The 27,523-nt window shown below is 45.3% G+C and overlaps 1 protein-coding gene across 8 annotated transcripts in view; it reads right to left on the minus strand.

The window, feature by feature from the left end:
• ST3GAL3 (ST3 beta-galactoside alpha-2,3-sialyltransferase 3) overlaps positions 1-27,523 on the minus strand; it is a 194,364-nt gene that overhangs the window by 11,938 nt on the left and 154,903 nt on the right. For 7 of the 8 annotated variants that reach the window (XM_076340374.1, XM_076340373.1, XM_076340375.1 and 4 more), the window contains 2 exons: positions 16,552-16,698; positions 5,981-6,127 (listed from right to left, as the gene is read on the minus strand). In XM_076340374.1, the coding sequence (XP_076196489.1) occupies positions 5,981-6,127; positions 16,552-16,698 (294 nt within the window). The remainder of the gene's footprint in view (positions 1-5,980; positions 6,128-16,551; positions 16,699-27,523) is intronic. The other variant, XM_076340377.1, reaches the window with a different exon arrangement.

Consider the following 27,523-nt stretch of genomic DNA (forward strand, 5'->3'; position numbering starts at 1 on the left):
ATAGCTGTGTTTTCAGTCTATAAATCACCAGGCTAGACATCTGCCCGGCTTTCAAAGGAGTTTTGTTCTTCGTGTTGGCTACTGCGAACTTTAAGGTACTTGGAGGCCTGAAGCAGCCCAACCACCCCCTCCCAAGCAACTTGCGTTGATTTAAAATGCAAAAGACGGCTTCACAGAGAGAGCCCAGATGATGATAAAGCACTATTGTTTGTGCCTTTATGGGCCGAGACTCCAAACTTGATGTTTGTGGATTATTCTGAGAGGTAGCTGCTGGCGGGGAGAGACAGAGACAAAGCTGTGTGTCACTGCATGCTGCAGGCCACCTCCCCTGGACCTTGTGACAGCCCTTACACAGGCTGAATAAGAAGTGTTACAAGATGGTGTCCTCCAGCATCCCACAAAGACCTGTTGGGGAAGCGGAGCCAATGATCAGAAAGAAGCCATCAAAGGCAGTTGCACCACCTCCCCCTCAGGTCAGGCAGCGAGTCACTGAAGTGCTGGGCACAGCTGTATCAAAGGAGCTGACACCTCCAACAACATCGGCATTGGCGCTTGATCTGCTTCTACAGTGAAAAGGAGACCAGTCAGCAGCTCCACCGTGCGACACAAATGCTGCAGGTGGGCTCTGGATGGATAAGGGTGGCTTTTAACCACGCATTCTCCATTTTTACCAACCACAAAGTGCGTGAGGCAGTCTGCAGCCAGCTGCTGAGAAGACAGCTCGGGGTGCTCCCTGTGTTGCGCCCGAGGTGACTGCTTGTTCACATTCTTGCTCCTGCGAGAAATGACCAGGAGACTGAAGCTCACCTCTGGATCACAAGGCTGGGGAAGGCTGTGTGCTGCCAGGCTCAGGGCAGAGCACATGGAGGAGGGATGTGCTGGGAGCCAGTCTTGTGCTTCGTTCCCATGATTTAGCACAGCCTCCTGCTCTCTCAGTTTCATCAACACCTTATAGATATGTTTTTACTATTCTAAACACTGTCACTTTCCCATCCTGAAATAATTTCTGCCTGGAACACTAGCCTGTTTTGCCATTAGCAATGAAGGTCTATTGTAATCCTTATAGGCATGTTCATTCATTTTTTAATCTGGAAAAGCCTTCACTCTATTTTAAAATATTCCCTTTTTCCTCACCTCCATTTCCATGTTTCCTTCGCTATGTTCCCAGTGGATCTGACACTTCTACATTAATAGAAGACAGTGACAAAATAGAAGACCTGTGATAAAAATACACTTTTATGCAGTGCTTGGGCAGGAAGCATTACAGGACCTGAGCAAGAAATAAAAATACAATATACTATATCAAAATTCAGCTCCGATGGACTCATTGCCACGAAAACAGAAACAAGTGAGCAGACGCCTTGGCAAGGACTCAATCATTTTCTGTACAGCATTCATGGAAGCAGCCAAGGGTCAAAAGCTGTTGCAAAGTTATTTGGAATAGGGAAAACAGTAACTGAATGGAGATGACACACTTGGACATTCTGCATTTTGTAAGTTAAAACAAAGAGAGAGGATCAGAGCTGAAAAATCACCTGTGAGAATTTACACAACAGCACGGGGTCTACTGGGCAGCAGTCTCCCAGTAACAGACCAGGGAACAGCAGAGTGTCTTCATACCACCCAGAAAACCCTTGCTGAAGTGCAGGCCAGGGACTCTGTACCCCTGGCCACGATGGAGAGAAGAGGAGAGACAAGGGGGGAAGGTGCTGGGCAGCGAAGCTGGGATTGAGGGGCGGTTTTGCACTGCAAGCACTCATCTTCCAGCTCACAGCCTGAAACTCAAAGCGCTGCACCAGCGTGCTTCCAGCTCTCCGGAGCACGCTTATGAACAGAAAAGGGTTTTCTCCACCATGTCTGCCTGGATGTACTCTGGCTGGAGCACACCAAGCTACCCAGGAGAGAGGGTAAGGAAGCCATCCAGGACTAAACCAGAGAAATCTGCTCCCATGAGCACTCACAAGCACAGGAGAATCCATACGTGTTTTGCAGCCATACTGCTGACCAGGGTCCCAAAACTGTATACCTCCCCAAGACTGGTAACACCGATGAGGCTCCAAAGCATCTGCCTCCTCACAGAGCCTTTTCCTCCGGAGCAGGAAACGCCTGCCCAGCCCTCGGCAGTCTGAGATGCTGGAAGAGGCAGTGGAGGCAGCTGCCTCCTGCAGTAGCAATTGCAGCACGATCTTGGACCTTGAGGGCTTTAAGACTAAGCAAAACTATACACTTGGGCTGCCTGTTTCGCCTCTTGGAAATTCAGCTGCCAGTCCCACAGAGCAACAGGAAAAATCACATTCATTTCCACAGAGATTTTATCACCTCAGTCTTGGCACGGGAGAGGCATCTCCGCCCAGCTGTGAGCACGCGAGTGCATTTTGCTGGCTTTTTTTTATGTAATCAGAACAAATTCCTCAGAGATGAGTCACAGGGTTTCAAGGGTGTCCAGAGAGGCCTCAAGCAGGCCTCAAGTGTAAATCAGCAACACACCTTGCCAAGAGGATGCACACTCGCCAGCAGGCCCGTTCCCCCTGTGGACACCAGGCAAGGGAAGGGGCTCAATGAATGTTCCCAGGGAGGCTCCCACGAGCCACACACACGTGTGGCACCTCCAGACCCAGGACACTGCTGCTGTTTACATTTCGTCTGTTAAAGACAGTGATGGTTTCAGGGTGGAGCTGGAGTGCTTCCCTGCAGCTGCTCTCCAGGCTTAAACACTGAAGATTTTCGGTCCTCCAGGGCTGGAGGAGCCTGACAGGGAAAAGATTTGAACTTCAGAAATAGAGGTTCTGCCCCACCAAAGCCTGGTCAAACTGCAGGGGCTCCTGCCTGAGATGTTTGTTATGGTGGAACAGCTGCATCCCATGGCAATTGTTTTAGTGCTGTGATGTTGCTACATTAAGCAAACCTTTTCCGCTGCCCTACTCAGGAACGAGTACTCCAACCTGCATGGGTCTGCAGGCCAGACAGAAGACAAAGACGATACTTGCATAATTTCAAGGCAAAGCCTGCTTTAGTGGTTCCTTTAGAGGCTGAAATGTAGTGGAGGATCAGGAAGAACTAGACGTGGACACAATCCTGGAGGTCCAAAGTAACACTGAGGAAAATGCTGTGGATGCTCTTGGGTCTTTGGGCATCAGATCAGAAGAAACAGATAAAAACCTTGGTGGAGCTTGGCTCTAGGTCAATCTTCTTTCACTACTGCCAAGGGCAACGTTTGGCATAAGGTCCTAACGCAGGGCAGCCTCCCGATTTGCAAACCACATGCAGGTCTCTCTTCAAGCAGAGCGTGCAGGGCACTTCCAGTCTAGACTGGGGCAAATCTCTGTTTGTGTGTTCTGTGAGGCAACTGCAGAAGACACAACCCAACTATCACACCCTTCACCTTTCAACTTCACCCTCAGGTGACTAACAATTACCAGCTACCATTAATATTAAATGGGAAAGAAAGAAATGCAATCCTCTCTCTACTCTTCACATTCCACAATATCACAAACAATTTGTCATATTGGTAGGGGCAGAGGCAGGAGGAGCATTAATTATTGATACTTGGGAACAGATGGCTTTTCTTGTACCAGGGCAGCGAAATGTAAGAGGAGCCTGTGGGTGAGGATGCGAGGATTAGATGGGCAGATGCATATCAGATAACCAGCCTTCAAGTGGAACAGGAACCTTCCTCCTAGAACCAGCTCCGCTGGCCTGCAGAGCTCTCATCAACAGCCCCGGCTGCAGAAACAAATCCACTGACATCTGAATTAGTGAGGCTTCACCAGAACCTTTCAATGCTCCCTCACCTCCATACAGAACATCCTGGACATGATGACTGACAGATTCCAGACAGCAGAGGCCTGACAAACCAGGCACCAACTGGTCTCTCTAGGAGACCCTACTGGTTGCATTTCACATGTTCATCCTCATCTACTGCCCTGTGCCATGCAAGGTTTATTCCTGAGACCACATACGGTGTCCAAGAATGACTCCCTCCTGTCTTCCACTGGCTTCTGCATCCCACTCAGGGTGCTGGCCTCCAGAATCAAAGATCCAAGTGATCTGGACTGGCGACTTCAATCAGAGACTCTGTCATCCAACTCTTTTTGCCAACTTTTCCCATTGATCCATGTAAGGATCAAGAGCAAGAAGACTTCATTCTTGTCAGCTCCTGTGTAGGTGTCCTTGAGGTCAGAGACACCTACCAGGCTGCAAAACAGGCCTGGCACAGGACACCTGCTGTGAATGTCCCCATGTCCAAGAGCAGACCGTGGGACTGACATCCTTATGAGACAGGAGGAACAACTGGGCAAGAGTGATTGTCCACCAAAGGCAACCGATTCACCAGAGTGGACACAGTGGCATCACAGAGACAAAGGCTTTTCCTGAAACTTTCATGAACAGTCTCTGTACCCACTGCTGGAGCCAGGCATCTGCATCCATTTTCACTCTGGTGTAGTTGTGTCTTTGCTGGAAGACTAAGGAACCAGCTGTACTGACTCAGACCGGGGCCTGGGTAGCCCACGGTCCTGCCTCAGGCAGTGGTTATAAGCAGACGCCCACGGAAGGGTCAGAACGGGGCAGGCCAATGGTGATACCTCCTCTGCTACTGCAAGAATGATATTCCTCAGCTATTTTCCGCTCGGGGACTTCACAAGCCAGACACTACCTCTGTACGTAGTGACTCAATTCAGTTTTCCTTTCTGGAAGTACCCCTTAAATCCTGTAAATGGGCACTCACTTTCCCAGCCAGGACAGATTAAATCCATGGTTATTCCATTGAGCAAGGCAGACTTTCTTGTTACCTCCACAGGCCCAGAAGGTACCTCAGGACCACAATGTGCAGTCCCTTGATATATTGGGGACCTCCTCACAGTCTTTTCCTAAACTCAGTTTGTTCTCTTGGCCTCTGCTGAGAGGTTGTTCCAAAGCCTCATTACTCTGATAATTAGACACGCTCTTCTCATTTCTCAAGCTGACTAATCACTGATTTCTAATTCTTATCAGTCTGCCTAGGGTCATGCAGCCTGCGAGAGCCCTAAGACACGTACAATCTTGTGATTTGGAAAAACAACTTTCCAGCTTCCCTCCTGGCCTGGATCAATGGCAAAGTGCTCGAGGTGAACAAATGCCAAGTGCCAGGGAACAGCTACTGTTCCTGGAACAATACAACTTTTCACAACGTGGAGTAGGATGGAGAAAGTTTCCTCACCTAGGAGCCAGTGAAGAAAGGGAAGCAATCTCAGAAAGACCTGGGCCACATCTGTGCTGGGAAAGATTGAGCTCTACCAAAAAAGCAGCAAACCTTCCCACTATAGAAGCTTTGACCAGTGTCCAAGTTTGCTCTAGTTTGGTACAAGAAATGGACAGACCTGAAAGAGCGTCTATATACTGCTGCATTATACCAACACAAGAGCTTTTGTTCCTCTAAAAATGCTGTTCATCTCACTGTGATAGTACCAGAAAATGTTTCTAATGTAGATCTGGCTTTAAAGAGCAGTCTCCACAGAGCCATGATGTGTTTACACTAGCTAACTGCCGCTGAACAGTCAGCTGAGAGCTAACATGCACAGGCTAATCTCACCTCCCCCACATTTCACAGGGGCTGAGGAGGGGATCATCTAGCAAAAGAAGCCTATGGATTAGAGAGCAATACAATGGATCAAAAAGCAGGAGGAGGCCACATCTTTTCAACCCCAGAGCAGAATTGCTCCCTTTCACCCTATTCGAGTTAACATTTATGTGAATCTTTCCCCTGCTGCTTGAAGAAGGAATCACATTATATACACATTCCAGAGAACTTTTCCCAGCAAAAATAACAGTTTTTAACACACATTGCGCTTGGGAGAATGTCTAGAATTTTACAGGCAAATGCATGGGTGAAGCTGTGTTTTGACCCATACAGGAAAGCTGTAAGTTGACATCCCAGTCAGGCTCTGGAGTCGGGGCGGTCGGCAGGCTTGGGAGGAAGATGTGCTTGGCAGGAGCTCCCTACCTCTTTGATGGCAGACATCTTGATGTTCTCATAGTAGTGCAGCGGTGCATTGGGTGAACTCATGTCATAGCCAAACCCAGCTACCGCCACCTCATCACAGTTGTGGAGCGCCATGGTTATTGCTACGCTTCCCAAGGTGGGGATGTTCTGAGAGGAGAGAAAGCAGGAATGGAAGTCATTAGCAGGTTGCCATTTCTATAACCAAAGATTTCCTTTTACTGTCTCTGCTCACAGGGGCAGTGATGCTACTAAGCAGAAAATCAGGAAAAGGGTATTTGGCTATATCTGCACATCAGCTGCCCAATGCCAGCTTGTAGGGTCAATAGCCTCCCAACTTGTAAAGAAAATCATATGTCAGCCAGCTTCCTGCAAAGCATCTAGCACAAAAGCAGCGGCTCTTGTTTGAGGCTCTATGACCTGACTCTCCAGGGGAGTATTGCAGAGCAGAGGGATTAATACAAATGGTCAGGCTCCCCTTCCACAACTTTGCTATCCTGAGAACCGGGCAGCAGATGAGCTGGAGGATGAATCACAGTGGATATGTTAGTTTTCTGAAATTAAAACAGGTGCAGATACTGGATTACAATTCTGTGCACATTACTGGCTTCCAGCTAGACTAAGGAGGAATACTTATCCCAAATGGGCCACCACACAGGAGCAGAAGTGAGGAACAGTACAAACTCTTTATTTTACTGATGGCAAAAGCAATTTAAGGAGGCCGTTAAACAGCTCTGGGAGATGGAGAGGAGATCAGGCAGACCCAGTCAGCAGTGTGCACTGAGACCCCTTTCCTTTGCTCAGGGGCACCCCCACAGGCAAAGGGCACGCCGGCCTGTGCCATACCCTTCCTAGCCACAGCATACTGGGAAGACGAGGAGCAGTGGGAAGCCAGTCAAAGATAGGTGCTAGCACTCTGAGCAGGGACACCCTGACTGTCCTCTCCATCTGCTGACCTGCCATTTGCACCAAAGTCCAGCCTTAGCCCTTCCCATTTCATCTGGCTTCTGCTGAGGCCCTGTGACAGCAGGACAGGAGGCTGCAACTCCTCTTGTGCGTTCAGATGAACATGGCTGCTGTGATAGACGAGTGTTTCCAGTGTAAAACCCTAGCTCACAGACTTTTCTAGCTCCCCTTTAGCCAGATGAATCCAGAAGTAGCTTTACCCCACGGGCTAGGGAGAGGCTGAGAAATCCACCCACATATCTTATCTTCATTTGTAGAGCATCCAACACCAGCCGTATCAAAAGTATCATGAATTCGGAGGACATGCTCAGACAGTCACCAAGGGTGACAGCCTCTTAGCTGAGATGTAGAAACCAACTGCACGCTCATATTTTGCATTTAAAATGGTTTATCCTGAACCTGTGAGCAATGCTATTGCATTTCACCTGATGTTCATAACAGGCTGGGAACACAGTGTTTTGAGTTTCTGCCTCTCATTCAAAGGAACCGGCTTTTGGCAGCACACTACCTTGCTCACTTCTGATTGCCTGACCAGTCCCAAGAGCAACATTTTCCAAGCAAAGAATGCCACCCATACCCTAGCTGAGATGTGCAGAGCTGGGAGCGCAACCCATGTGCTATGGAGAACCCCACTACAGTGCACTGGAATTACAGTAATCTGACGACAAATGTGCAAAAACTGCTTATGGCTAAATCAGTAAGACATTAAATTCAAACATTTGCAGTGCAACTGTAACAGTGCACATCTGAAATGAAAAGACCTTACTACGTCCTCCTGTGCCAGCTCTAGATGTTCGGAAAAACAGCAGAGTAATTTTGTTCTCGCTGCTTAATTTCAATTGATACTCACCACAAATAATATTGGTTTTATTCTGGTTACTTTAGTTAATCGTTAATTCACTGGTAGCCATGAAACATCAAGGAGGGGTTTAAAAAAAAAATTGGAAAAAGTTTATTAGGCAAGGATAAGAAAATGCCCCCAAATTTCAAAATACGCAAGAACATCCTGTCTTCCCAGGCATGGCAGTTCAAATTCCGATATTCTCAGCTTTATGTTTTACATAGGAGATGACATTCGGATGTCACTGGAATTGCATCAGCTGGTAAGTGGACTTGCCACAAAACCCTTTCCCTCAGCTGAGCTGTAGTTACAGTGTCCAAAACACAGTGAGTAAATGGTTACGTCCTTGAGAATGTGTTGTCGTTGGGAATAAGATGGCGTTAACACCACCCACACTCGCACTGGGCCCATTCCCACAGTACAGCTCAAGGGAGACACAGGGTCTTTCCCTAGAGGGAATTTCACTGGCCAAGTTAACATTTAAAAGCTAACTTTCTAATGTGAGTCTTAGAAAAACCACAGAGAATTAATCATACTACCCAACCTTATGGGAGGACTGCCAAACTACCATAAATTTCTTTCAAGCATATTCTTATTTCTGTTTGGAGAATAACAGATTACAGAAATCAAAAGTGAACTTTCCTTTGGTCACCAAATATCTGCCTGACTTTTTTCTACGTATAATACCTCCAATGGCCTTTATAGAAAAATAGGAGATAATTCTCTCATCTGCTTCTGTTCTTCAGTAGTTCCTGACATGCCAGTATCTCAGTACTGCCTGCTCCTCTCTCAAAAATGATTAAAATACCAAAGACTACCAAAGACTTCCTAACCTCTCAGACTGTATCTGGTTTGGCCCCTACAACTATCAGAAAATCACATGGTGTCCTTAGCAAAACAGTTTTGTGTTGCCCTAAAATCACATTCAGAAACTGATGATCTGATGGCAGGTTTTAATTAAATTATGCCTTACTTAATTATTATGTTAGCACCCTCCAATACTACGGTAGCTACAGCCTAGTGCTGTAGCTTGACAGACAGAGATCTGCAGCCATGCACACCTTCACTGCTGAGATGCAGCCTCACGTCCCACTGCTGCAGTCAGAACCCTGTGGGCTAGAGAGTACGACCTAGAAAATACTGTAAAAACTATTATCCTTGCTATTCACTGAGGGCAGTAACTGCTAGGGCAGCATGGCGGTGCTTGCAGAGCCCGCCCTTAGTAAACAGTGTGGATAACAGCATCTGCTAAGAGAAGAACATGAGTACAAACTGTGTGTGCACCCACATGTGCGTGGATCAAATACACATAACTGGGCATTTGCTCCAAACTGCTTATGTTAAAGAAGAAGCAACCATCAGACAGATTAAATAGTAACTGGGGAATTAGACTTGAAAAAAAAGGAGCCAGCTTGAACAGAAATATAAAAGAAGCATGATTGCCAGTTAACTACATGTCATTAGTAAGTCAATATGGTGCTTTGGTCCTGATTTGGTTTAAACTACAGAAACTGAGCGGTTTTCTCCTGTGACAGCCTGCTGAGCTTCTGCTACTCCTTCTCTCTGTTGAAAATGAAGCACTGCCTCATGTCCAGCTTGCGGCACGGGAAAGAGAAGGCCCTGTAGGATCTAGGGATGTGTCCCAGGCTGTGCTGCAGAGAAGCCAACTCAGCAGTGTTCTCCAGGTCCAGGGGAAAGGGCTATCCTCTCCCCTCAGCAGAGAAGTGGCAAATGAGAGGGGACATGTATCAGAGAGAGGAAACGGTTATAATTATTCTTTGGCTGCATCTACACAGCTTCCAAGCTCTCCTGATTGTACACAGGCATATAAATTCGTTTGCTGCTAAGCTCTAATATGGACTTAATGAACCACGTACAACCTTCGGGGCAAGTTGGGGGACAGGTCACTCCAAAAGAAGTTAGGCATCACGGACGTGGCTGTGCCAAACCTGGCTCGCTATGCCCTGCACAATGTGTCAGTGCTATCTCACCACACACACCCTTTGTGCCGTGCCCCAAAGACATACCAAAGCAACCACCACACCTCTTGCGTTGAGTTGTGAAAATAAAACTCTCTCAAACAACTGAGCAGGCCTCTTGTTATTCTAGGCCATTGCTAAGCAAAAAACCCAAAATCCCAACATCCCGCCTCAGGAATAATGATCTAAGGTTGGACCAGCTCAGAGCCTGTCTTCCCGCTCATGGCGCTCTATGTGCCTGGGTATTCCTGTACCACCAAGCAATGCTGCTTTCAACCAAATGGTTGAAGAACAGCAGCCCAACAGTGGCCAGTGCCGAGCAGGAGCCTCCTGGAATGCCTCCCAGCTGCACAAAGACTGGCCAGTGCAGGCTAGGCCATGGCACGGGGCTGCCTGGAGTGGCCCAGCAGGACCGCTGCTCCAGATGTGGCCATGATGAGTTTCTGACCTGAACTGGTGCCCACCAATCAGGGAGAGCTGGGAATGGCAAGACCCCAGAAAGCACTGGCAGTCCTCTCCCCCTGCCAGTTCCCTGCCACAAGCCTTGAACCTGGCCTTGCAAGCTCTGTACCCCCTACTGTGTCTCATAGATTTCTGTCCCAGCTGGGGCCCATGGTGGGTACCAGGTTCAGCATCCCCTCTCCAGCACTGGTAAACAACTGCAAGGGCAACCTCCCTGGATAACGTGGCCTGAACTGAGAGTCCACATTTCCAAACCTGGCCTGCTTGTCTAAGCCCAAACATTTGGAGAATGTAATGTCTAACATGCTCCCCAGGGATCAGTCCTTTGCCTGGTCCCATCTGAGAGAACACAGCACACTGACAGACAAGCCAGAGATGACACCAAAAGGCCATCTGACAAACAGAAGCAGCAAACACAGCAGTGGTGAGCAACATGTCACCGCAGCAGTGCTGGGCAAAGGCTGCCTATGCATCCAGAGTGTGGCTCCTTCTAGGGGCCCGCTGGCACATGTCCTCCATGGGTGAGGTGAGCACATGAATCCTGGATGAGAAAAGCATAAAGACAAGAGAGGCAAAGATCTCTGGTCTTGTGCTGCGTCAGGGATCACTGCAAGCTCTGTGCGGAGCAAACACAGCCAGTGTGCACCACCAGGTCAGGGGACCAGAAATGCCTTTAGCAGTACAGACACACATAGGACAGGTTCTCCTAACTGCTCCTACACTGTTCTCTGCTGCAAGGGGAAAGATAAAAGGCTTCCCCTCAAGACATTACTTTTTCATCTTCTATTGGTCCCCCTGAAGAGGCTTTAAAGACTGACTTCTACTCACACAAGAAAAGAAGCCAGTCAGCAGAAATGAACACCAGCCCTCCTTTGGACTTAATGGAGGCTGAGCATCACCTCGTGGGCTTGCGGTGGAGATCCAGTGCTGGCAACTGAACCAGGGGACCGTAACTGCTCTTTGCTTGGTGCATGTGAAAAGCTCTCACTGCTTTTCATTCCATGCCTGGGTCATTCCTGTGTCACTGCCTGCTGGACTGGAAGGAAATGACTGCTGTAAATCTGTTTTTAGAAATATTTGACTCCCTTAATACGTTAAATGAATTCCAGTTATTTATGGGATTTTACTTAGGTCAGGGTAAGACATATTGGATTGTTCAGACTATTCCAATTGTTACCTTTTTCACTAAAAGGGTAAGCATTGCTAAAGAACAAATTCCCTAAAAACAATAAGCAACTAGATATTCAAATTAGTTTGACTACTGCATTAATTTGAGGGAAAACTTGAAAAATTGCTCACCTAGGAAAAATTGCTACCTTAGTTTTATCAGTTACATACCTGATCACCTAACAGCAATAAAGTCAAAACAAAAGAAATACAGAACAAAACTACAATAGCCATCACATGCTATACACAACAGTCACCATATTTTCTTTTTGTTCATTTATGTTTACATAGGAACAACCCCAAACCTACTCTTTGCTTCCCTTAGCTGGCAAGTTTGGAAATATGGCATAAAAAGCAATTTAGCATCACTTATTGTGAGCAGACAAGTACCTGCAGAGTGGTCCCTGTCATAGGAGCTTACATCCCATAGTGCTGCTGCCACAGCCACCTCCACCCATGAACAGAATCAGCTGCAGTACTGGGCTTCAAAAGACAAAGCAGAGCATCTCCAACACTATTCCTTCACCTCCCCTAGTTATCCCTTGCTGTAAGTGTGAGAGAGCCTCCAGAACTGGCACTTTGCAGCAGAGCAAAAGGGAAGGAACAGAGGCCTGTTGCTGGAGCGTGACAAGCTAGCTGCCCAGCAGGTTTCCTTTCTGCCATTTAACTGCTGAGCTCCTATCGACTTAGCCCAAATCAAATATCTTTGTCCACATCTAACCTGATGCACAAGCTCTGATTCACCATTTGCCGTAGAGCAGATTCCTGTGCAATGCAGGGAGTATTTCTTAAGGACCTACCAATTTAACAGAGGGCAAGCAAGGGCGTGACTTTACCACACGCTAGCTGCTCTGTGGTAATCACGTATATGCTTCACCCTATGCTAAATGCGAGTTCATGGCCTACTCTTTCATTGAAAAGTAAACTCCCTTCAGTTACTTTGCATCTATCATGTGCAGAAGCACGTGGTTGGGCATTTACCAAGAAGTGGCTGGTATGCACTTACCTGCTACCCTACAATGACTTGTCTGAGTGTCCATTCCCCAGCAGCTGATAGACTGATCACATTGCAGTGGTAATGGATTGAACAGTTCAGCCCATGAAGCAGATGTGCTGTCTTGCAAAACCAAAGCTTAACAATGACACTAAGTCTCTATATTTAACTGACTGCAGCTGCAGTGGCCCTTTACCTGTCCCTCTACCTGCCTTAGAAGATGCTGTCAGAGTGCAAAAAAAGGAGAAGCATACAACTGGAAAGGATGGAGTGACAGACTGCTCTGCTCCTGTCATCCCCCGCCTCTCTTCTGCTCCATAAAGACCCAACAGGTCCCAAGACATGGCTTTCACACGGTGACAGTCCAGCAAGAACAGCCCAGGAGACAAAGCTTGCTGACAACAGGGCAACCCAGTACTAATGAGAGAAAGGGTCACTATGACCAGCCAGGGGAGCTGAAAAACTGCCTAAGGAGCAAAGGGTCACCACTGGCATCTCCAGAAAGGCTGCCTGCCCACAGGCAAAACCACATAACAGCAAAGAGAAGCCCTGGGGCAGGACGTGATAACGCTCCAGCATCAGAGGTTAATCCCCAAGTGCATGGGGGCTGTCAGCACTCTGCAGAGGTGCTAATCCATGGCCAGGTCCCTGACCCAGCCTGGTAACACCTCCTGCACATAGCTCCTCCTTCACCAAGTTGATGCTGAGGCTGGGTGAAGTCCAGAGGAGGATGCTTTATCTCTTTAGTAAGAGGTCTATAAATTCAGCCATTTCCAGTACACAAACAAACCAAAGGCTTACAGTTTTGGGCAGCAGAGCTTAATCTCATAAGAAGTTAAATCATAAGCAGTTCCATGGACGCACAGCACCAGCAGAGAGAGAGAAACACACACCACAGTCTGCACTGGAGTCCTCAGAGTCCTGATAATTTGTGTGATCTGAAATGTTCTCCTGGCTGCCTCACGCCATGCTCAGGGCTCCCAGAGGAGCGAGAAAGCCACTGCTCCAATGGCTCTGAGCGCTACTGAGTGGATAGGGCTATTCACTACACAGCAAAAAGCACCATGGCAATTATCATCCCTAGTGTTGTACGTGCAACAGGCAACGACGCCTCTGAACTGATGTTCATGCTTGTCCCCCAGTAAGCTGTCTGCAGTGTAAGGTAGGTTACTGCATGCCTGAATTACCTGCTGCGATACCAGTGATGTCTGGTTTCAAGCCCAAAAGATCTGTATACACAGAACTTCCACCTAGACATAAATCACATACATATACCTTTGGCTAGCGAGACAGCCAAGCCTGCACCCCATTCCTTAAGAGGATTCTTTAATCAAAGAGAGGATCTTTACTAGCTTGTTTCTTTCATGCTAAACCATCTTCAGGCATTAACATTTAATTTTGCCCAGACATTGCTAGGATCCTAAACTAAAGTTTTTCTTTATTGTCAGCTTATCCCAAGAAAAGAGAAGTCTACATGTAGTAGGAAACAGCTCTCCCTCTTCTTAAGACTTCAGTAAATGGACTGAGGAAACTCCTAAAAAGCTTTATCGGTCCCAGAGAGAAGTCACTGTTCACTGTGGGTGTTTTGCTCCTTGCTCAGACTTTTGGCTACTAATGCCACAAGTGCAATCAAAATGCACATCTGAGTTGTACCCCCCTACTATCCTCCAGAACCATCTGGCCCAAATTATATTATCAAAGCAGAGGATGTTACTACATTCACCCTTTATTAAATCCTGGGAAAAACACTTTGAGATCAGCCCCAAACTATTTTAACTAGCTCTCCTCAACCTTGCTGAAAAAGCCCCCAAATTACGAAGTTAATTGGCAGCACATTGTTACCATATGTGGTGTGCAAGAGAAGCACTGAAGTTTATTTAGGCATTAGAACCAAAGAAGAGTGGAATATTACTGCTTTTTATGAGGATTTCATGTTGGCCTTGATTACTAAGGCATCCCCAGCCTTGATCCTCCTGTGTGTAGCCTGCCCAACATACCACAGCACACTGCAGCACAGGGGCACCAATCTGCCCCCATCCCGGTTCCCCAGGAGAAACTCAGGACGCATACTGTTCTCTGGGCTTTTGCTTACTAGACCTCAGCATTTTCCTTTTCCATGTTCATATGCTTCTTTCTTGAGTAAAGTTTTCCAGGCTGTCTCGCATCTCTAAAGCATGACCCTGAACCCAACCAGCTATGCTCTGCGGCTGCTGGGTCACACTGTCTCTCATGGAGCAATTCTCCTTGCTCTAGCTGCCTCACTCATCTTGCTGGATCTCTCTCAAATCTTTAATGAGAGTTGAATCCTTGGTCTACAGGCTCTGATTTCCACTCTTCCCATTTAAACTCCCAGTGAAAAAAGGTCTGCAGCAAATTTGTATCGCCAGGATCCTACTCAGACTCTTCTTCCCTCTTCACGCTGGCAGCAGTAGCTTCTGTTGGAGCCTTTGCACTGATGCAGCAGCATTCACTAAAGCGTGAAGTCCCAGCAGCTCCATCACAGCAGTCCATAGTTGATGTCTGAGGTAAAATTTGTACCTACAGGCTAGAAATATTCTCTCGCTGTTTTTAAACTCTGACAGAATCACTATATTAGAGTGTCCTTGCACAGACAGCACAGGACATACTAATGTCCCAGCCCCACAGATGCACCTGCAGAGCTCCTGTTGCCCTACCTGAAGGAATGAACTACAATTTACACAATCTAGCAGGGGTCATGGGCAAAGATTGCTTGCCTTAAAGCTCCATAAACTATTTTTAAGTGCTCAAATGGACTTTCATGAAGTGAAACATCAGGTTTCAATTAAGATGCCTTCATTTCCCAATCTGACGTGTGTTAAACAACCTATCAAAACCTCATAAACTTCAGTTCACAGCATTTTCATTTCCGGATTCTCTCTTCTCCTCTCAGCTTAAGTAATATCTTGTGTATTAAAATAACGTGTTTAAAAATAAAAACAAATCTGGAGAAAATAAAGGCAAAAGTCTGATGATTTCTGTCCTTTACTGGGGCAGAAGTCCTGATTTTCTGGAAGACAAATCAAGACCACATCATTCTAAGGGTAAGTTCTGGAGAATGCAGAGAGGTGAAGTAAGTTACTTCCTAGCTGATGGGAATATTTAGGATAAGATACCTTCAGTGCACGGAGCAAAAATCCAGTGCTTCCAGAACCCCATGACAGCTTCTGTACGCACATATGCAGCAATGCATTTCACAGAAGACCCATTCTATGTGGCTGAACCTGCCTGCACATCTTGCACATCGCATTTTAAGAAGTGAATTTCTTATCTCCAGGCACCCACCCCTCTGACCTGCACAAAACAAACGTCTCTAATATTTCTGAAGACTTCATGATATAATTAGAGCATGGAAAATGAAGCACTATTCTGTCTAGTCCAAATCCATGCTGCAGCATGGCAAATCTCCTGTACTGATAACAATGGAAGGACAATGCCAGGGGCAGAGCAAGCAGACCTTGTCCAGCAGAAGTGCTTCTCTCTGGGTTTGTCAGTTGTGCTAATCTGCCAAAAAATGTCACGTGGTCTCTATTAACAGCTATATCACGTATGTACATGAGTAATTTACCCACCCAAGTATTTCTTTCTCTAATGGTTGATATATTAGGTAGAGCAAATATAAATAGGTTCTGAGGACAGCGTTGCAGTGTGAGATAATCCAGAAAACCCAACTCATCACCTACTCCACACTAACACTCCAAAAAGCTGCACTGGGGGCGAGAGATACGACAATGACCATGAAGGTATTTTGTTAGTAAATATGACTAAAACTGTGGTTTGCATTGTTTTCTTCTGTAAGCTTCTACATCTAAAACTTGTTGCTGCAAGATCAGAATTTCTTACCAAAGGCCTCATAAAACAAACCTTTACCCTCTTTTACTATAAGCCTGGGATGCAACTTTACAGTTGCTTTCAAGGCACTGCTGAAATGTTGATGATCCCCCACAAAATCCTCAGTCTGTTCCAAGGAAGGATCTTGCCTTGGCCTGAAGGAGGCTGAGAGCTGCCACCGTAACAGAGCCAAAGTCCCTTCCCTTCAATGTCCGACAGGGGAGGCCCAAAGGAAAAGTAAGAACAGCGTAAGCCTACTCTGCTGCTTGGTCTCTCGTCCTTCCCTGTGGTTTTGCTTGCTTCACTTTATACCTACCCCTCTGCCCATCAGGCCGTTGTTGAAAGGCAGTCCGATGAAGCTGAAAGCTGCCTCCTGGATGAAGTAGGGATTCAGGATGCGTATCTCATGAGGTTCTCTCGGGACACGGGTTGCCACTGACTTCCAAAAGCCATCAGAGGCACTCTGGTAACAAAAGAAGAAAAAAAAGGAAAAATAAAATAACAAATACAATTATATACAAAAAATAGCAGATTGCTATTATTATTTAAAAAACCCCATGCTACTAGCAGCAGTTCCCACTGTCCTTGCTCACTGCAAGGAGCAAGGCACTAGTATGAGGTTGTAGTGGGAGGGTGCGTCCTGGAGGGGTGACACCAGCACATGCAGGTGCACTTGAGCTAGTCTGGATGACAAGTGTGAGGAAGACAGAGAGGCTTGGGCTTCAGCACGAATGACCCCCACCCTGGTGCCATCTTTACACTCTTATTAACACTTCAGCTAGTTTGATTAATGGCTTAAGCTTTCCAGCACGTACTGTGATCACTCCCACCTGCTTCCAAGGGGATGTACCCTTAGACAGCAAATGCTTTCAAGAACATTCAAAGAGCTAAAAATGACCGTACAGCTCTACTTTCAGTGTGAGCTACATGCTTCCCACTTTATCCTAGATTTATTCCCTTCTGTTAGGTTTTATGTGAATTAAGGCATAAGCTTATAAAGGTGCCATCTTGTTTTGTGAAGGGCCATGCATGTTCATCATACAAGGGAAAAAGCAACTATGTATGTCCTTTATGGTTTTCCAATAAATTGTTTTTTAATTAAAGTCTTCATCCTGCAAACGTGGGAGAACACCAGCCTTGAATACCACTACCCTGCTAGACAACCCTGCCTAGAGAGGGGCTCATGCCTCTCTGCCACATTACTTTATATCACTGCTCCTGCTGGTCCAGATGTTAGCGGGTATAGCATGTACTACCCTCAAAATAACCAGAGGCTCCTTGTTCACAGGACTTACAGAACAATTACGTTCTAACATTACACTTCTGTTCGGGTTAAAAATTCAGAGCAAAGCACAGGGAGGATGGCAGGAATTTTAATCTGCTAACCAACAGCTTTGGCAGGGTAATCTGATTGAATACCTCCTTCTCACAGCAATGAGCCATCTTCCCTGTGATGTCCATGACAAGTAACAGAGGCAGACATTACACTCTACATAAAATGCATGTGCTTTCAAAGTCATTATTTACACCAGTTTTGGGTTGCTTGCAGCTTAACAGTGACTTTACAGTTGCTTTCAAAGCACTGCCGAAAAATATTCGTGATCCCCTGCAAAATCCTCAGGAGCCTCCCCTGCCCAGTAGGGATTACCCCTGTAATTATTGACGGTAATTCTGCCACAGCCTATGCCTGCTGCATTTCACACACTACTCGTACTGCGCATGGCTCCTGTCAACTCTCATGCCCTGTGGTGCTAAACACCTTACAGAGGCTTCTTTATGGAACAATCCCATGGTTATCTTTAGCTGCTGAATTTCAGATCCTGAAGAATGAAACTTTGGTAGATGGCTCTTGCCTTATGAAAGGCATTAACACAGCAGACTCGACGAGGATGCATGTTATTATCCAAATCAACGGTCTAAGACAGCTAAATGCCATTGCTATCCTGTTTTGATCCCACGTCCCCCCTCAAAGCTGCCCAAACATAATACACTTTTGCTGACCAGGGCAAGGATCCTGTGAGTTTAAGTTCTCATTTTGACAATGGCTAAGTGCTCTCAGGACCCTAAATGGAAAAAAATCCTAATTAACACTCATGTTCTTTCATCATAGTTGAATTAGAAAGAATGCCTGGTGTCAAAGCAGTCTAACACTTTCCATTATAATACAACATTTTCAGCCACTGAGTGATCCCACCATTTAAAAAAAAATTAGAAAAAAAAAAATCAACTTTACAAATGTTAATAAAGTCCAACATCCATTTGACCAAGGGATTTGAGGGATTTGGTATGTCAGCTGAGTTTTGCCTCCTTGTGAAAATTCATTAAAAATTGGATAAATATGAAACCTTTGGAATTTCCTAAAGGCACATGCAAAGCAGAGGTCTTTCAGTTCCAGGGAAGGAGGGAATAAATAAATAAATAAACCCCACAGATTCCACTTGCATTAAGCATGCTCCAGGTCTCACAGAAATGAAGATGATAAACAAAAATCTTGAACAGCAACTCATTCAGCGAAACCACCTTATGGGTTTAAGCAGGCACACCCTGGAAAAACAGCATGTGACCCTGAAACTAAAATAAATTTATAAGTTGAATTACGATTTCATGTGCAACTCTAAATATGGCATTGCCTAAATTTTGCAAACAATTCAAACCAAAGCTCTGCAAGCTATTTAAAGTGGACAAAAGCCGCCGTTTGTTTGGACTCATACTCCGTATGAGATTCTACATAAGTTTTGGGATTTAAGTAGGTTTTACATGACTTTTACATTACACACAAAACATTAAAGAGAAAAGAAAAAGAAGAAAGATTACAAACATTTGTGACTTTTATTCTTTGCTGTTGCTTGAGCTGTTCAGAAAGAGATAACTACACATATCACAGCTGCCCATTTTCCCAGTGCTGTGTGAACCACTAGGACCGTACCTGGGCTCCTCTCAGCTAATTCAATGCCAATGCAAAACAAATGCGGACCCTATCCCTAGCTGGGAATACAACCTGTCTGCTTTGGTCCCTTCTGTGTGGCTGTTTCTCCTGTCATTCATCCAGACTATTTCCCTAAGCATTTTCCTCAGCTATCACATGGCTCTGAAATTGCTCTGTTTTCTCCCTTCTGTCTTATTTCTATTTGCTCTGTGTTCTTCCCTGTAACTTTTCTGAGCAGTTCCCCTGAGATTGAGGGACACCTGGGGTAATCTTTCATTTTGGTGTGTTTTCCCTCTGTAGTTTCTAAAACAATTGTAGGGAGAAATGTGGAGTCTCAGCAGACAGCTCTCATACTTCCACCTATACAGTAGGCAAAGCCCCGTATAGGGCTAAGAACTGAAAACTGTTTTCCTGGCTTATAATTACTGAAATTCTCAGCCTTGTGGTTTGGTTCTACAAACCCTGTCGTTCTGAGCTAGATCTCAAGACTCGTGGTTCTGTTCTGCAGCTCGTCACTGGCAAGCTACAAAACGCAGCACCACCACAACTGCAAGCCCGGGGAGGCTGCTCCCCTGACGCAACCCCCTCGGGAACTGTGGTGTCGGGAATGCAGCCCCTTCCAAGGCTCCGCGCTACTGCCGATGCTCGGCCACGGGCCGCCGCTACGCCTGGTGTGGATGTTCAGTCTGATTGGACACAGATGTTCAGCGAGGTTTCCAAAGCAATTACTTCCCATCGGGGAACGCTGTCCCTTTTTAGGCTAGGAGGAGACAGGCAGCCACCCGAGGAACAGCAGGCACTGGGAGGGAAGGCACGCTTTTTCAACCAGATTCGGAAGCTCAGACTCATGTTTGAGGTTGGGGGCACCCCCTGTTCTCTGCTACAGTGACTAAGCCTGCAGTGCTTAAGGGTAGGCCTCTGAAGATGCAATATCTCCCTTCCTGTTCATCATAAGTATCTCATCACCTCCTGGCATCGAGGTGGAAACCATAGGGTCCAGGCTGGAAATCAGGTTTCCCCGTGTTAAGTTCCCACCTTTATTATTCGTGGTATTACTGTGCACCTGGAGCCTCAGTCACAGATCAGCGTTCACAGTGCCAGGGGCTGCCAAAAAGAGCTTACAGTATAAGCATAAAGAAACTAGCAACACAGAGAGGCAGACAGGAAAACATGACTGAAGAGCAAGTCCCTGAGGGCCACAGCATTTTTAAGCAATCTTGGAGTATTTTCAAAATTGTATAATTGTAAAGGACATCACTAAAGGCTTTAGAGGAGACTATTTAAAAAGTAGAAGAATTTAGATGGGCCAAGGCTTTCAGGCCAGTCTCTTGTACAGCTTTCATCCAGGGAGAGAGGCAGAAATATCCCCTCTAGAGACACCACTCCAGGAATAAATGGCTATAGATGTGACAGACCAGAGATGGCAGGTTATGAGGAAGGGATAAAAAATGGCAGGGCTCACCTAATAGCTCCAGGAACAAGGCAATCCAGCTATAATTCCTCATTCTGCCCATTTGCAGAATACTGAAGGGTAATAGGGACAGCCGCTTGTAAGCTATTTTTGTCTCCATTCAGTTTTCCATCTCCTGTTCTCAGATTTACCAAGGCGAATCACAACATATGCTAAAATAAAATGTGGAAACTCAGAGCCTTAGCCAAGAAGCACACCTCAACAGAAGATACAAACAGCTAGAAGCAGGCTGAGTCTCCCAGAATAACAACATTTCTAATATACTAAGCAAAATGAGGGGTGATGCTATTGCATCCTGATGACAGGGATGCTGCCTCTTCTATACTTCTGTGAGACTGCTGGACTTAGAAGTACAAGCAGCGTTGCTCTGGAAGACTTCTAAGTCTGATGGGAAGGGGACAGGGAGATTGCAAAGGTCAGCTAAGCACAACACAAAGTTGAATAAAGTCTAGGTATGCAATACTCTGCTGCAAAGCAACAAGAAAGATGAAAAGACTGGAGAGAGAACCTGTGGTAAATGGAGATTATTGCTCTTTCAAACTCTGATAACACCAGAAATGGAGAGGAAGAAGGGCATGAGGGAAAGAAAAAGCCAGGCGATGACATACCAGTCACAAGACCTCACCGTGCCTGGGAGCACACAGTTCACCGGGATCTCTGCCCCCACCTAGGCTGGAATGTGGTTTATTCTATACCCGTCATCCACAAGCACTCACTGTCACACAAACACGGGGTACAGCAGGACGGCTGCAATCCATCTGCAGAGGCTTTTGAAAGGTTTCTGCTCAGGCATAACTGAATTAGATGTGGAAGGTGTGTTTCCGCTAGAAAATAACCATCTTATCAGCCAATGCTGCATTTCTCAGCGGTCAAGTAGACACGGAGGCCTAGAAAATGCTCTTCTACAAGTGGTAATATAAACGAAGTTGCATCATTTGCACCGATTATCAAAGCAACAAGGAATTTTTACCAACAAGAACAGAGGTGCTGAGAGCCTGCAGTCTGGGTTGATGGTCAACTGCCAGACCCAGTAGCCCACACTTCAAATATATTTACCCAACCTTCTCAAAGTGATGGAGAACCCCTCACCACCCTCTGTACACGGCTCCGATGGCCAGCACTTGTTCTGAATTTCCCTATCTTCGGTTTCTAGAGTCTAGAAATGTTCTAGAGTCTAGAACATTTTGTTCCATTCTTATCTGCCCCACTGAAATGCTCTTACTCTGCCTGAAGCAGGAACATTGCAGATAGTGCTCAAGCCTTTCCTTCATCTTCTCTTTGTCCCACTGCCAAAAGAGATGCAGCTCTTGGACTATCCCCCATCTCCCAACAGCCTCGCAGCACCCAAGAGAACTCCTGACAGGTTGTAAACCCCCCAAATTTAGCTTTTACTAATGTTTCTCAGTGTGAAACCCAAACACATTTTCTACCCAGTGTTTTTAGTGGCAAAGAGCAGCAAAGCATGCTGGAGACAAAAGCACCTCTTAATACATGGTACTACTAGAGCTTTTTTTTTTTAAAGCAAAACTCTAACTATGCTTCTTCATTGGTACAGTTGAGCTAATAATACTTCACTACATTGGCTAGAGATTAGTTTCCTTAGGCTTGATAACCAGGTTGAAAACCACAAGAGAAAGGAAACTTAATTCCAAGTAGTGGTTGCGGACTTTAAACTTTGCGCTAGACATATAAACTACATGGCACCCTGGCTACACAAGAAACTGGAAGCCGCCTTATCCACAGACACCAGCTCAGAAAGTAGCAACCTCAATGGTGACAAAAGCCATCTGGGACGTAAAGGTGGCACTGGTGCGTTACACACCAGGTCAATTTGCTAAAACATAGCAATATGCTCTTTCCCGTGGCCGTCAGTAGGAAGTTTTTGCCCTGTTTACCTGCAAGCATATGTTACGAATAAGCGGAAAAGCATATACCAATAGGCCTACTGAATTTCAAACTTCACTTGACCGAAGTAACTTTCAGTGCTACAGCTAACCTACAGACAGACATGGGCCGCCTGTGTTGCTGGTCTAATACCAACTGTCATCTTCCGATTCAGAGGACTAGGCAGCATGAGGCCACGACCAGCTCTAAAGAGTCAGGACAGCAAATTTATTTTTACACTGCGTTGTAAATGCAAAGGAATTCCTTTTTCTTAATGTACTGCTATGGTTTTATCTGTGTAACTGAGAGAAAAATTGACACGGTTCACAGTTGTAAGATAACAAAACGCCGTTGAAAAAGAGATTGTCCTGTGAAGAAAATGAAGCTTGGAACACGTCAGATGAGCTGCAGAAAAAAACTGAAGATTGTTCTGATGAATACTGTGTTTCACAAGTCAAAGCATAAATGATAGCTCACATACGGTGTGTCAGAAGATGTGTTTGTAGTATGCACAAACAGGGTGATGGATAGACTCTACTACAGACTCTTTTGTTCAAAATGTAAGCTGGATTTTGAGCCAAAATTTGAAGAAATATTCCTGTTTTGAAATATTTTAGGAAAGACGGAAGTTTTTAGTAAAAGGAATGGATTTAGACAATTTATGTTTCTGTTGTGGTTTTTTGTCTGTGAATAATAATAATCCTTCAATGAAAAAATACCTAAAGTAGTACAGTTTCAGAAAAATCCCAAAGAAGAACAGGCCCTATATCATCACCATTATTTACAGGGTATTTTATTCCCATAAGAGACCAGCCCCTTTATTTTGCTATTATTTTTATGACATAGTTTATGAAATGTCGTACTCGCATAACATCTATTAAAAGAATACCATGGCTGAAAGGCCAAATCCATGTGTTACTAAGTGCTGAAGTAGGACAACAGCCCTGCAACTTCAGAGCTTCAGCTCAGGATTTCTGTTGTGAACAGTGACTTTCTAATTTTCCCACAAGATTTTTCTTATATTGCCATATATCTAAGTGTTTTACAAACAATACTTTCATATTTAGAGCATCTCTGCAATATTTGGTATGTATTACACCATTTTACAGGGGAAAAAAACAGACAAAGATGAATGCCCACAGTTTCCATTGCCTCCTGATGCTCTACTTCAGACATCTTAAGCTGAATTTTCAGAACATTTGTTAAGCTCACAGTACAACTCCATTGACTTTGCTGCTGCTGAATACCCAGCTCTCCTGCATATCCGCCCCATGAGACTTAAATGTGTTTGGGGGAAATTCTGATCTAACTTGCCCAGCATCACATCAGTTAAAGGCCAAACCACCTCCTCAAGAGGAATCCTCAGTGTCTGTAATCAGGAGACCATTCTTTCTCCTCTCTTCTCTCTTATCCACAATATGTTCTACAGCTTCTGCAACTACTCATACCAAGGCTGAATGTCTTGCATTACAGAAATTAGCCTAAATCTCAGTCTTCCCTCTCCATTTGATAGACAGCTGCGTTCTGAAAGAGTGAGGATATAATTATGTAATTAAGGATAACATCTGCACAGGAGAACTGAATTAATGTTGAAAATGCAATGGTTTTTTCTTGCTTTTCCTAACTTCTGGCAGCTTGATTTTTATAACCATAAAGCTCTTTAAAAAGTCTTAAAGGGTAACTTAATATGTCAAAAAAAAAATCAACTCAAGAAAAAATCCACCAAAAAAAATCAACTCAAGAAAAACTCTACCAAATGGAGCAATTAAACTGAGGGCACAGTCCTCTAAGTGCAACTACAAGCTCCAGTAAGCTATTGTATTGAGATCAGCCGTTAGAGGAGAAAAAATGCACCCTCTTACAGGGTTCCTGAACTATTTACACCTAACAAACCTGCAAATGTTTGAGGAGTTCCCTGCTGGTTGCTCCCTTCCTTTCTCTGCTGTCCCCAGTACCCATCACCCTTCAATCTCCAATACTCCTGCTCTTGCCATGCACCAGACCAGGCTGCTGCTCCTTCACGTTGCCCAGGTGGCTGGCAGGAGGAGAGGGGGTTCCTGAGAGTCCAGGAGAGATTCCCTGCTCCCAGGTCTGTTGTCCATGCCCCAATCTCTTTGTGGAGAAGCAGCCGAAGGGAAAATCCTATTTGGTTCTTGCATCCCTGGCGATGCTGCACCCCGACTAACCGTACGGGGAGGGCACCTGACCAGCGCAGGCAGGGCAGGAGAGCGCTGGTAGGACAGACCGTGCCCAGCACACACAGCGCTGCGCCGCCAGCGTACAACAGCCCCCATGGAACATCAGACCGAGCCATGGGATTTCACAGAACAGCAGGAGCCACAGCAGGCTGCCATGGTAACACAGCCTCACTGATTCCCAACCACTGCCCTGAAGAACAAGAGAATCTCAGCAAAATAGGGTGGGAGACTATGGGGTTTTTTTTTAATTTTTTTAAAACGGGGATAAAACTGTGCATTTTCAGTAGCCTTATCCTGAGAGACAGCAAAGTTATTTTAGCTAAACTTTCCAGCTGTGCCAAACACGTGGCATGGAAAACATCAGCTCAAAGATGACTGTAATAAGATGATAGAGCATTTTCCCCATTGCTTATAACAGAAAACACAAGGTGATCCCAACTATAAGCACAGATACCTGCTCCACTTACAACAGTATGCCTGCACAAAAGAAAAAAAAATTAAAAAAAATTTTAAAAAAACGCTGTCTTTGCAGGCTTTGGTGACAAAGCATGAGGGCATCCCAGGGCATCTGAGGACACCCATCAGCAAAGTCTTTTTTAGGGAGCTGAACTGGTTCAAGAGTTTGAATACAAACAACAACTCATTAAACAACACATATTTAGACTAAACTCCTGGCACATTACAATAAAAAAAGCTAAAGGATCACCACAGGAAGAATTATGGCCTAGAAACCCTCATCGCTTTCCGAAGTTATCTTAAAGTGAGTCTCTAGGGAAATTTTTATACTGTTTTTACAGCAAGAGTACACAGAAAATCTGTCTTCTCCTATTTTGGCATCTTTGCTGAAACGAGAAGCCAAATAATTTGTATGTTCACTGAGTGTTCATATAGAACATATACAAATTATTCAGCATCCTTTAGGAGGAGAAAGCAGAAAGGTCAAAATAACAAGAGGCTGGGAAGATGCCAGGAAGCTCCTGCCCTACTTTATTTTCTAGACTTGCATTAATAATAGGTGTTTTATAAAAGAAGAGTTTTTTAAGTAACATTATTTAATATTCTTAAAAGATGAGAATTTAAATAAACTGTAATCCAAACAGAACATTTACATTTACGAGTTTTTTTCCAAATAGTCAAAGTGCTGATTGCCTGGGCCAGGCTCGGTATTTTCTGTACTTGTCAGTTGTGGGCAAAGTTCATTTCACGGAAAATGGCCAGAACACAACTGACCAGCTGAGAAAAACTTCCAAGTAGACCTATCAAAAGCCTTGTGCACCCAACAGCTTGGCCATTTTCCTTCAATTTTATGTCTCTGATTAAAAAAATAAATAATAAATAAGATACAAACACTTCTACAAACCTGGTCTTAACTAAGAAGAGAAGAAACACCCTTAGACACATCCCATAAATTTGCAACCGTAAGAATACAAATACCACAAAAAAAATGTGAGGTCTTCCCAGAATCTCTCTTGCTTACTACCTTCACATGGCTTGGTTTATTTTCACTTCTGTTGTCAGGACAAGTGTTCGCATTAAATAACTGCGAGCGTTGAGGTAGGAGAGAAGCTGAATTAGAGGGGGAGGAGGTCAGGGATTCGCACCCCGCGCACACAGGGACATCCTCCTCTCTTGCAGAAAGAAGCTGTCATTCTTGGGAAGAACCAGAAGCACCACACGCAGCTGAAGCACAGGGGGAGAGATAAATTTAGGAAGATAAAAGCACACGGGGAGTTTAGTTACCTCAGTGTTTATTATAGCAAACTGGAGATATAGGTCAACCCCCTGTCCTGGAGCCCTCGGTGCTTCGAGGCAGAGAAAATGTTACAAATTGCTCAGACAGCACTAACTATGCAAGTAATCCATGGAGCCCGCCAAGGAACACATGTGTTTCAGGCATAAATCGTCCAATCTATTCCTTTCTGAGTTAACATCTGTCATCATGACACCATTCAAAATCACTGAAGACTGGATCATATTAACAACCACACATCTTGGATAAATATTTACTGTTCAGACTTTTTTTTTTTCCCAGTTTCAAGAAAAAAAAGCAGACAGCAAAATTCCTGGAGCTGTGAAAGGGGAGTCTCTTTTCAGCCACTGATAGAAAGCATGTGATTTTATTTACAAAATCAAATCAGTGTTTTTCCCCTCCTCTGTGAGTCTTCACACGGCACATGGGTGAACTCACAGCATCCCGTGGTGTTGCAATGCTTTCTGAAGGGCTCTTCTGGGAAATTTTGTTATGCTGGAGATTGCTCACCTCAGAGACTCCACGAAGCCTTCTCCCTCGGGATGCAGAAACAGATCTGGCTAATTGTGCCCCAGGAAGAGGAAATTTTGCTGTGACCCTTGCAGACAACTGGATGAAGCAAATAACTTACTTTCATGAAAAGCTGTCAAGGGTATTACTGGCTTGCTATCCTGCTCCTCACAGTCAACAAACGGGTCATAGAGAGCGAGGACAGGGCTTCCCAGAGTCACAGAACAGGATGGCGAGAAGGCAACGCAAGAGTGCAGCCCTGTCCTGGGTACTCCCAGGAAACAGGATTCTCCCAGATGCTGGATTAAGTCTGTGTTTCAGAAAAACGTGTCAGCAGTCAGTGCTCACCTCTGCAAGTATGTCATTTGAGTATTATAAGCACAGATTTCTAGGAAATCACATCTGTCCAGGCTGATTTTATCTAGCTTCAGCTCCTAGCCACCACATTCTGCTATTTCTTATCAGCACTGCTCGAAAGGCCAAGAGAGATCCTGCCGACATCCTCCTGAGTGTCCTGCATAGCAGGGAGCCATGCTCCTTCCATCACCA

Source organism: Aptenodytes patagonicus, chromosome 5 (assembly GCF_965638725.1).
Source record: "Aptenodytes patagonicus chromosome 5, bAptPat1.pri.cur, whole genome shotgun sequence".
NCBI classification, from domain to species: domain Eukaryota; kingdom Metazoa; phylum Chordata; class Aves; order Sphenisciformes; family Spheniscidae; genus Aptenodytes; species Aptenodytes patagonicus.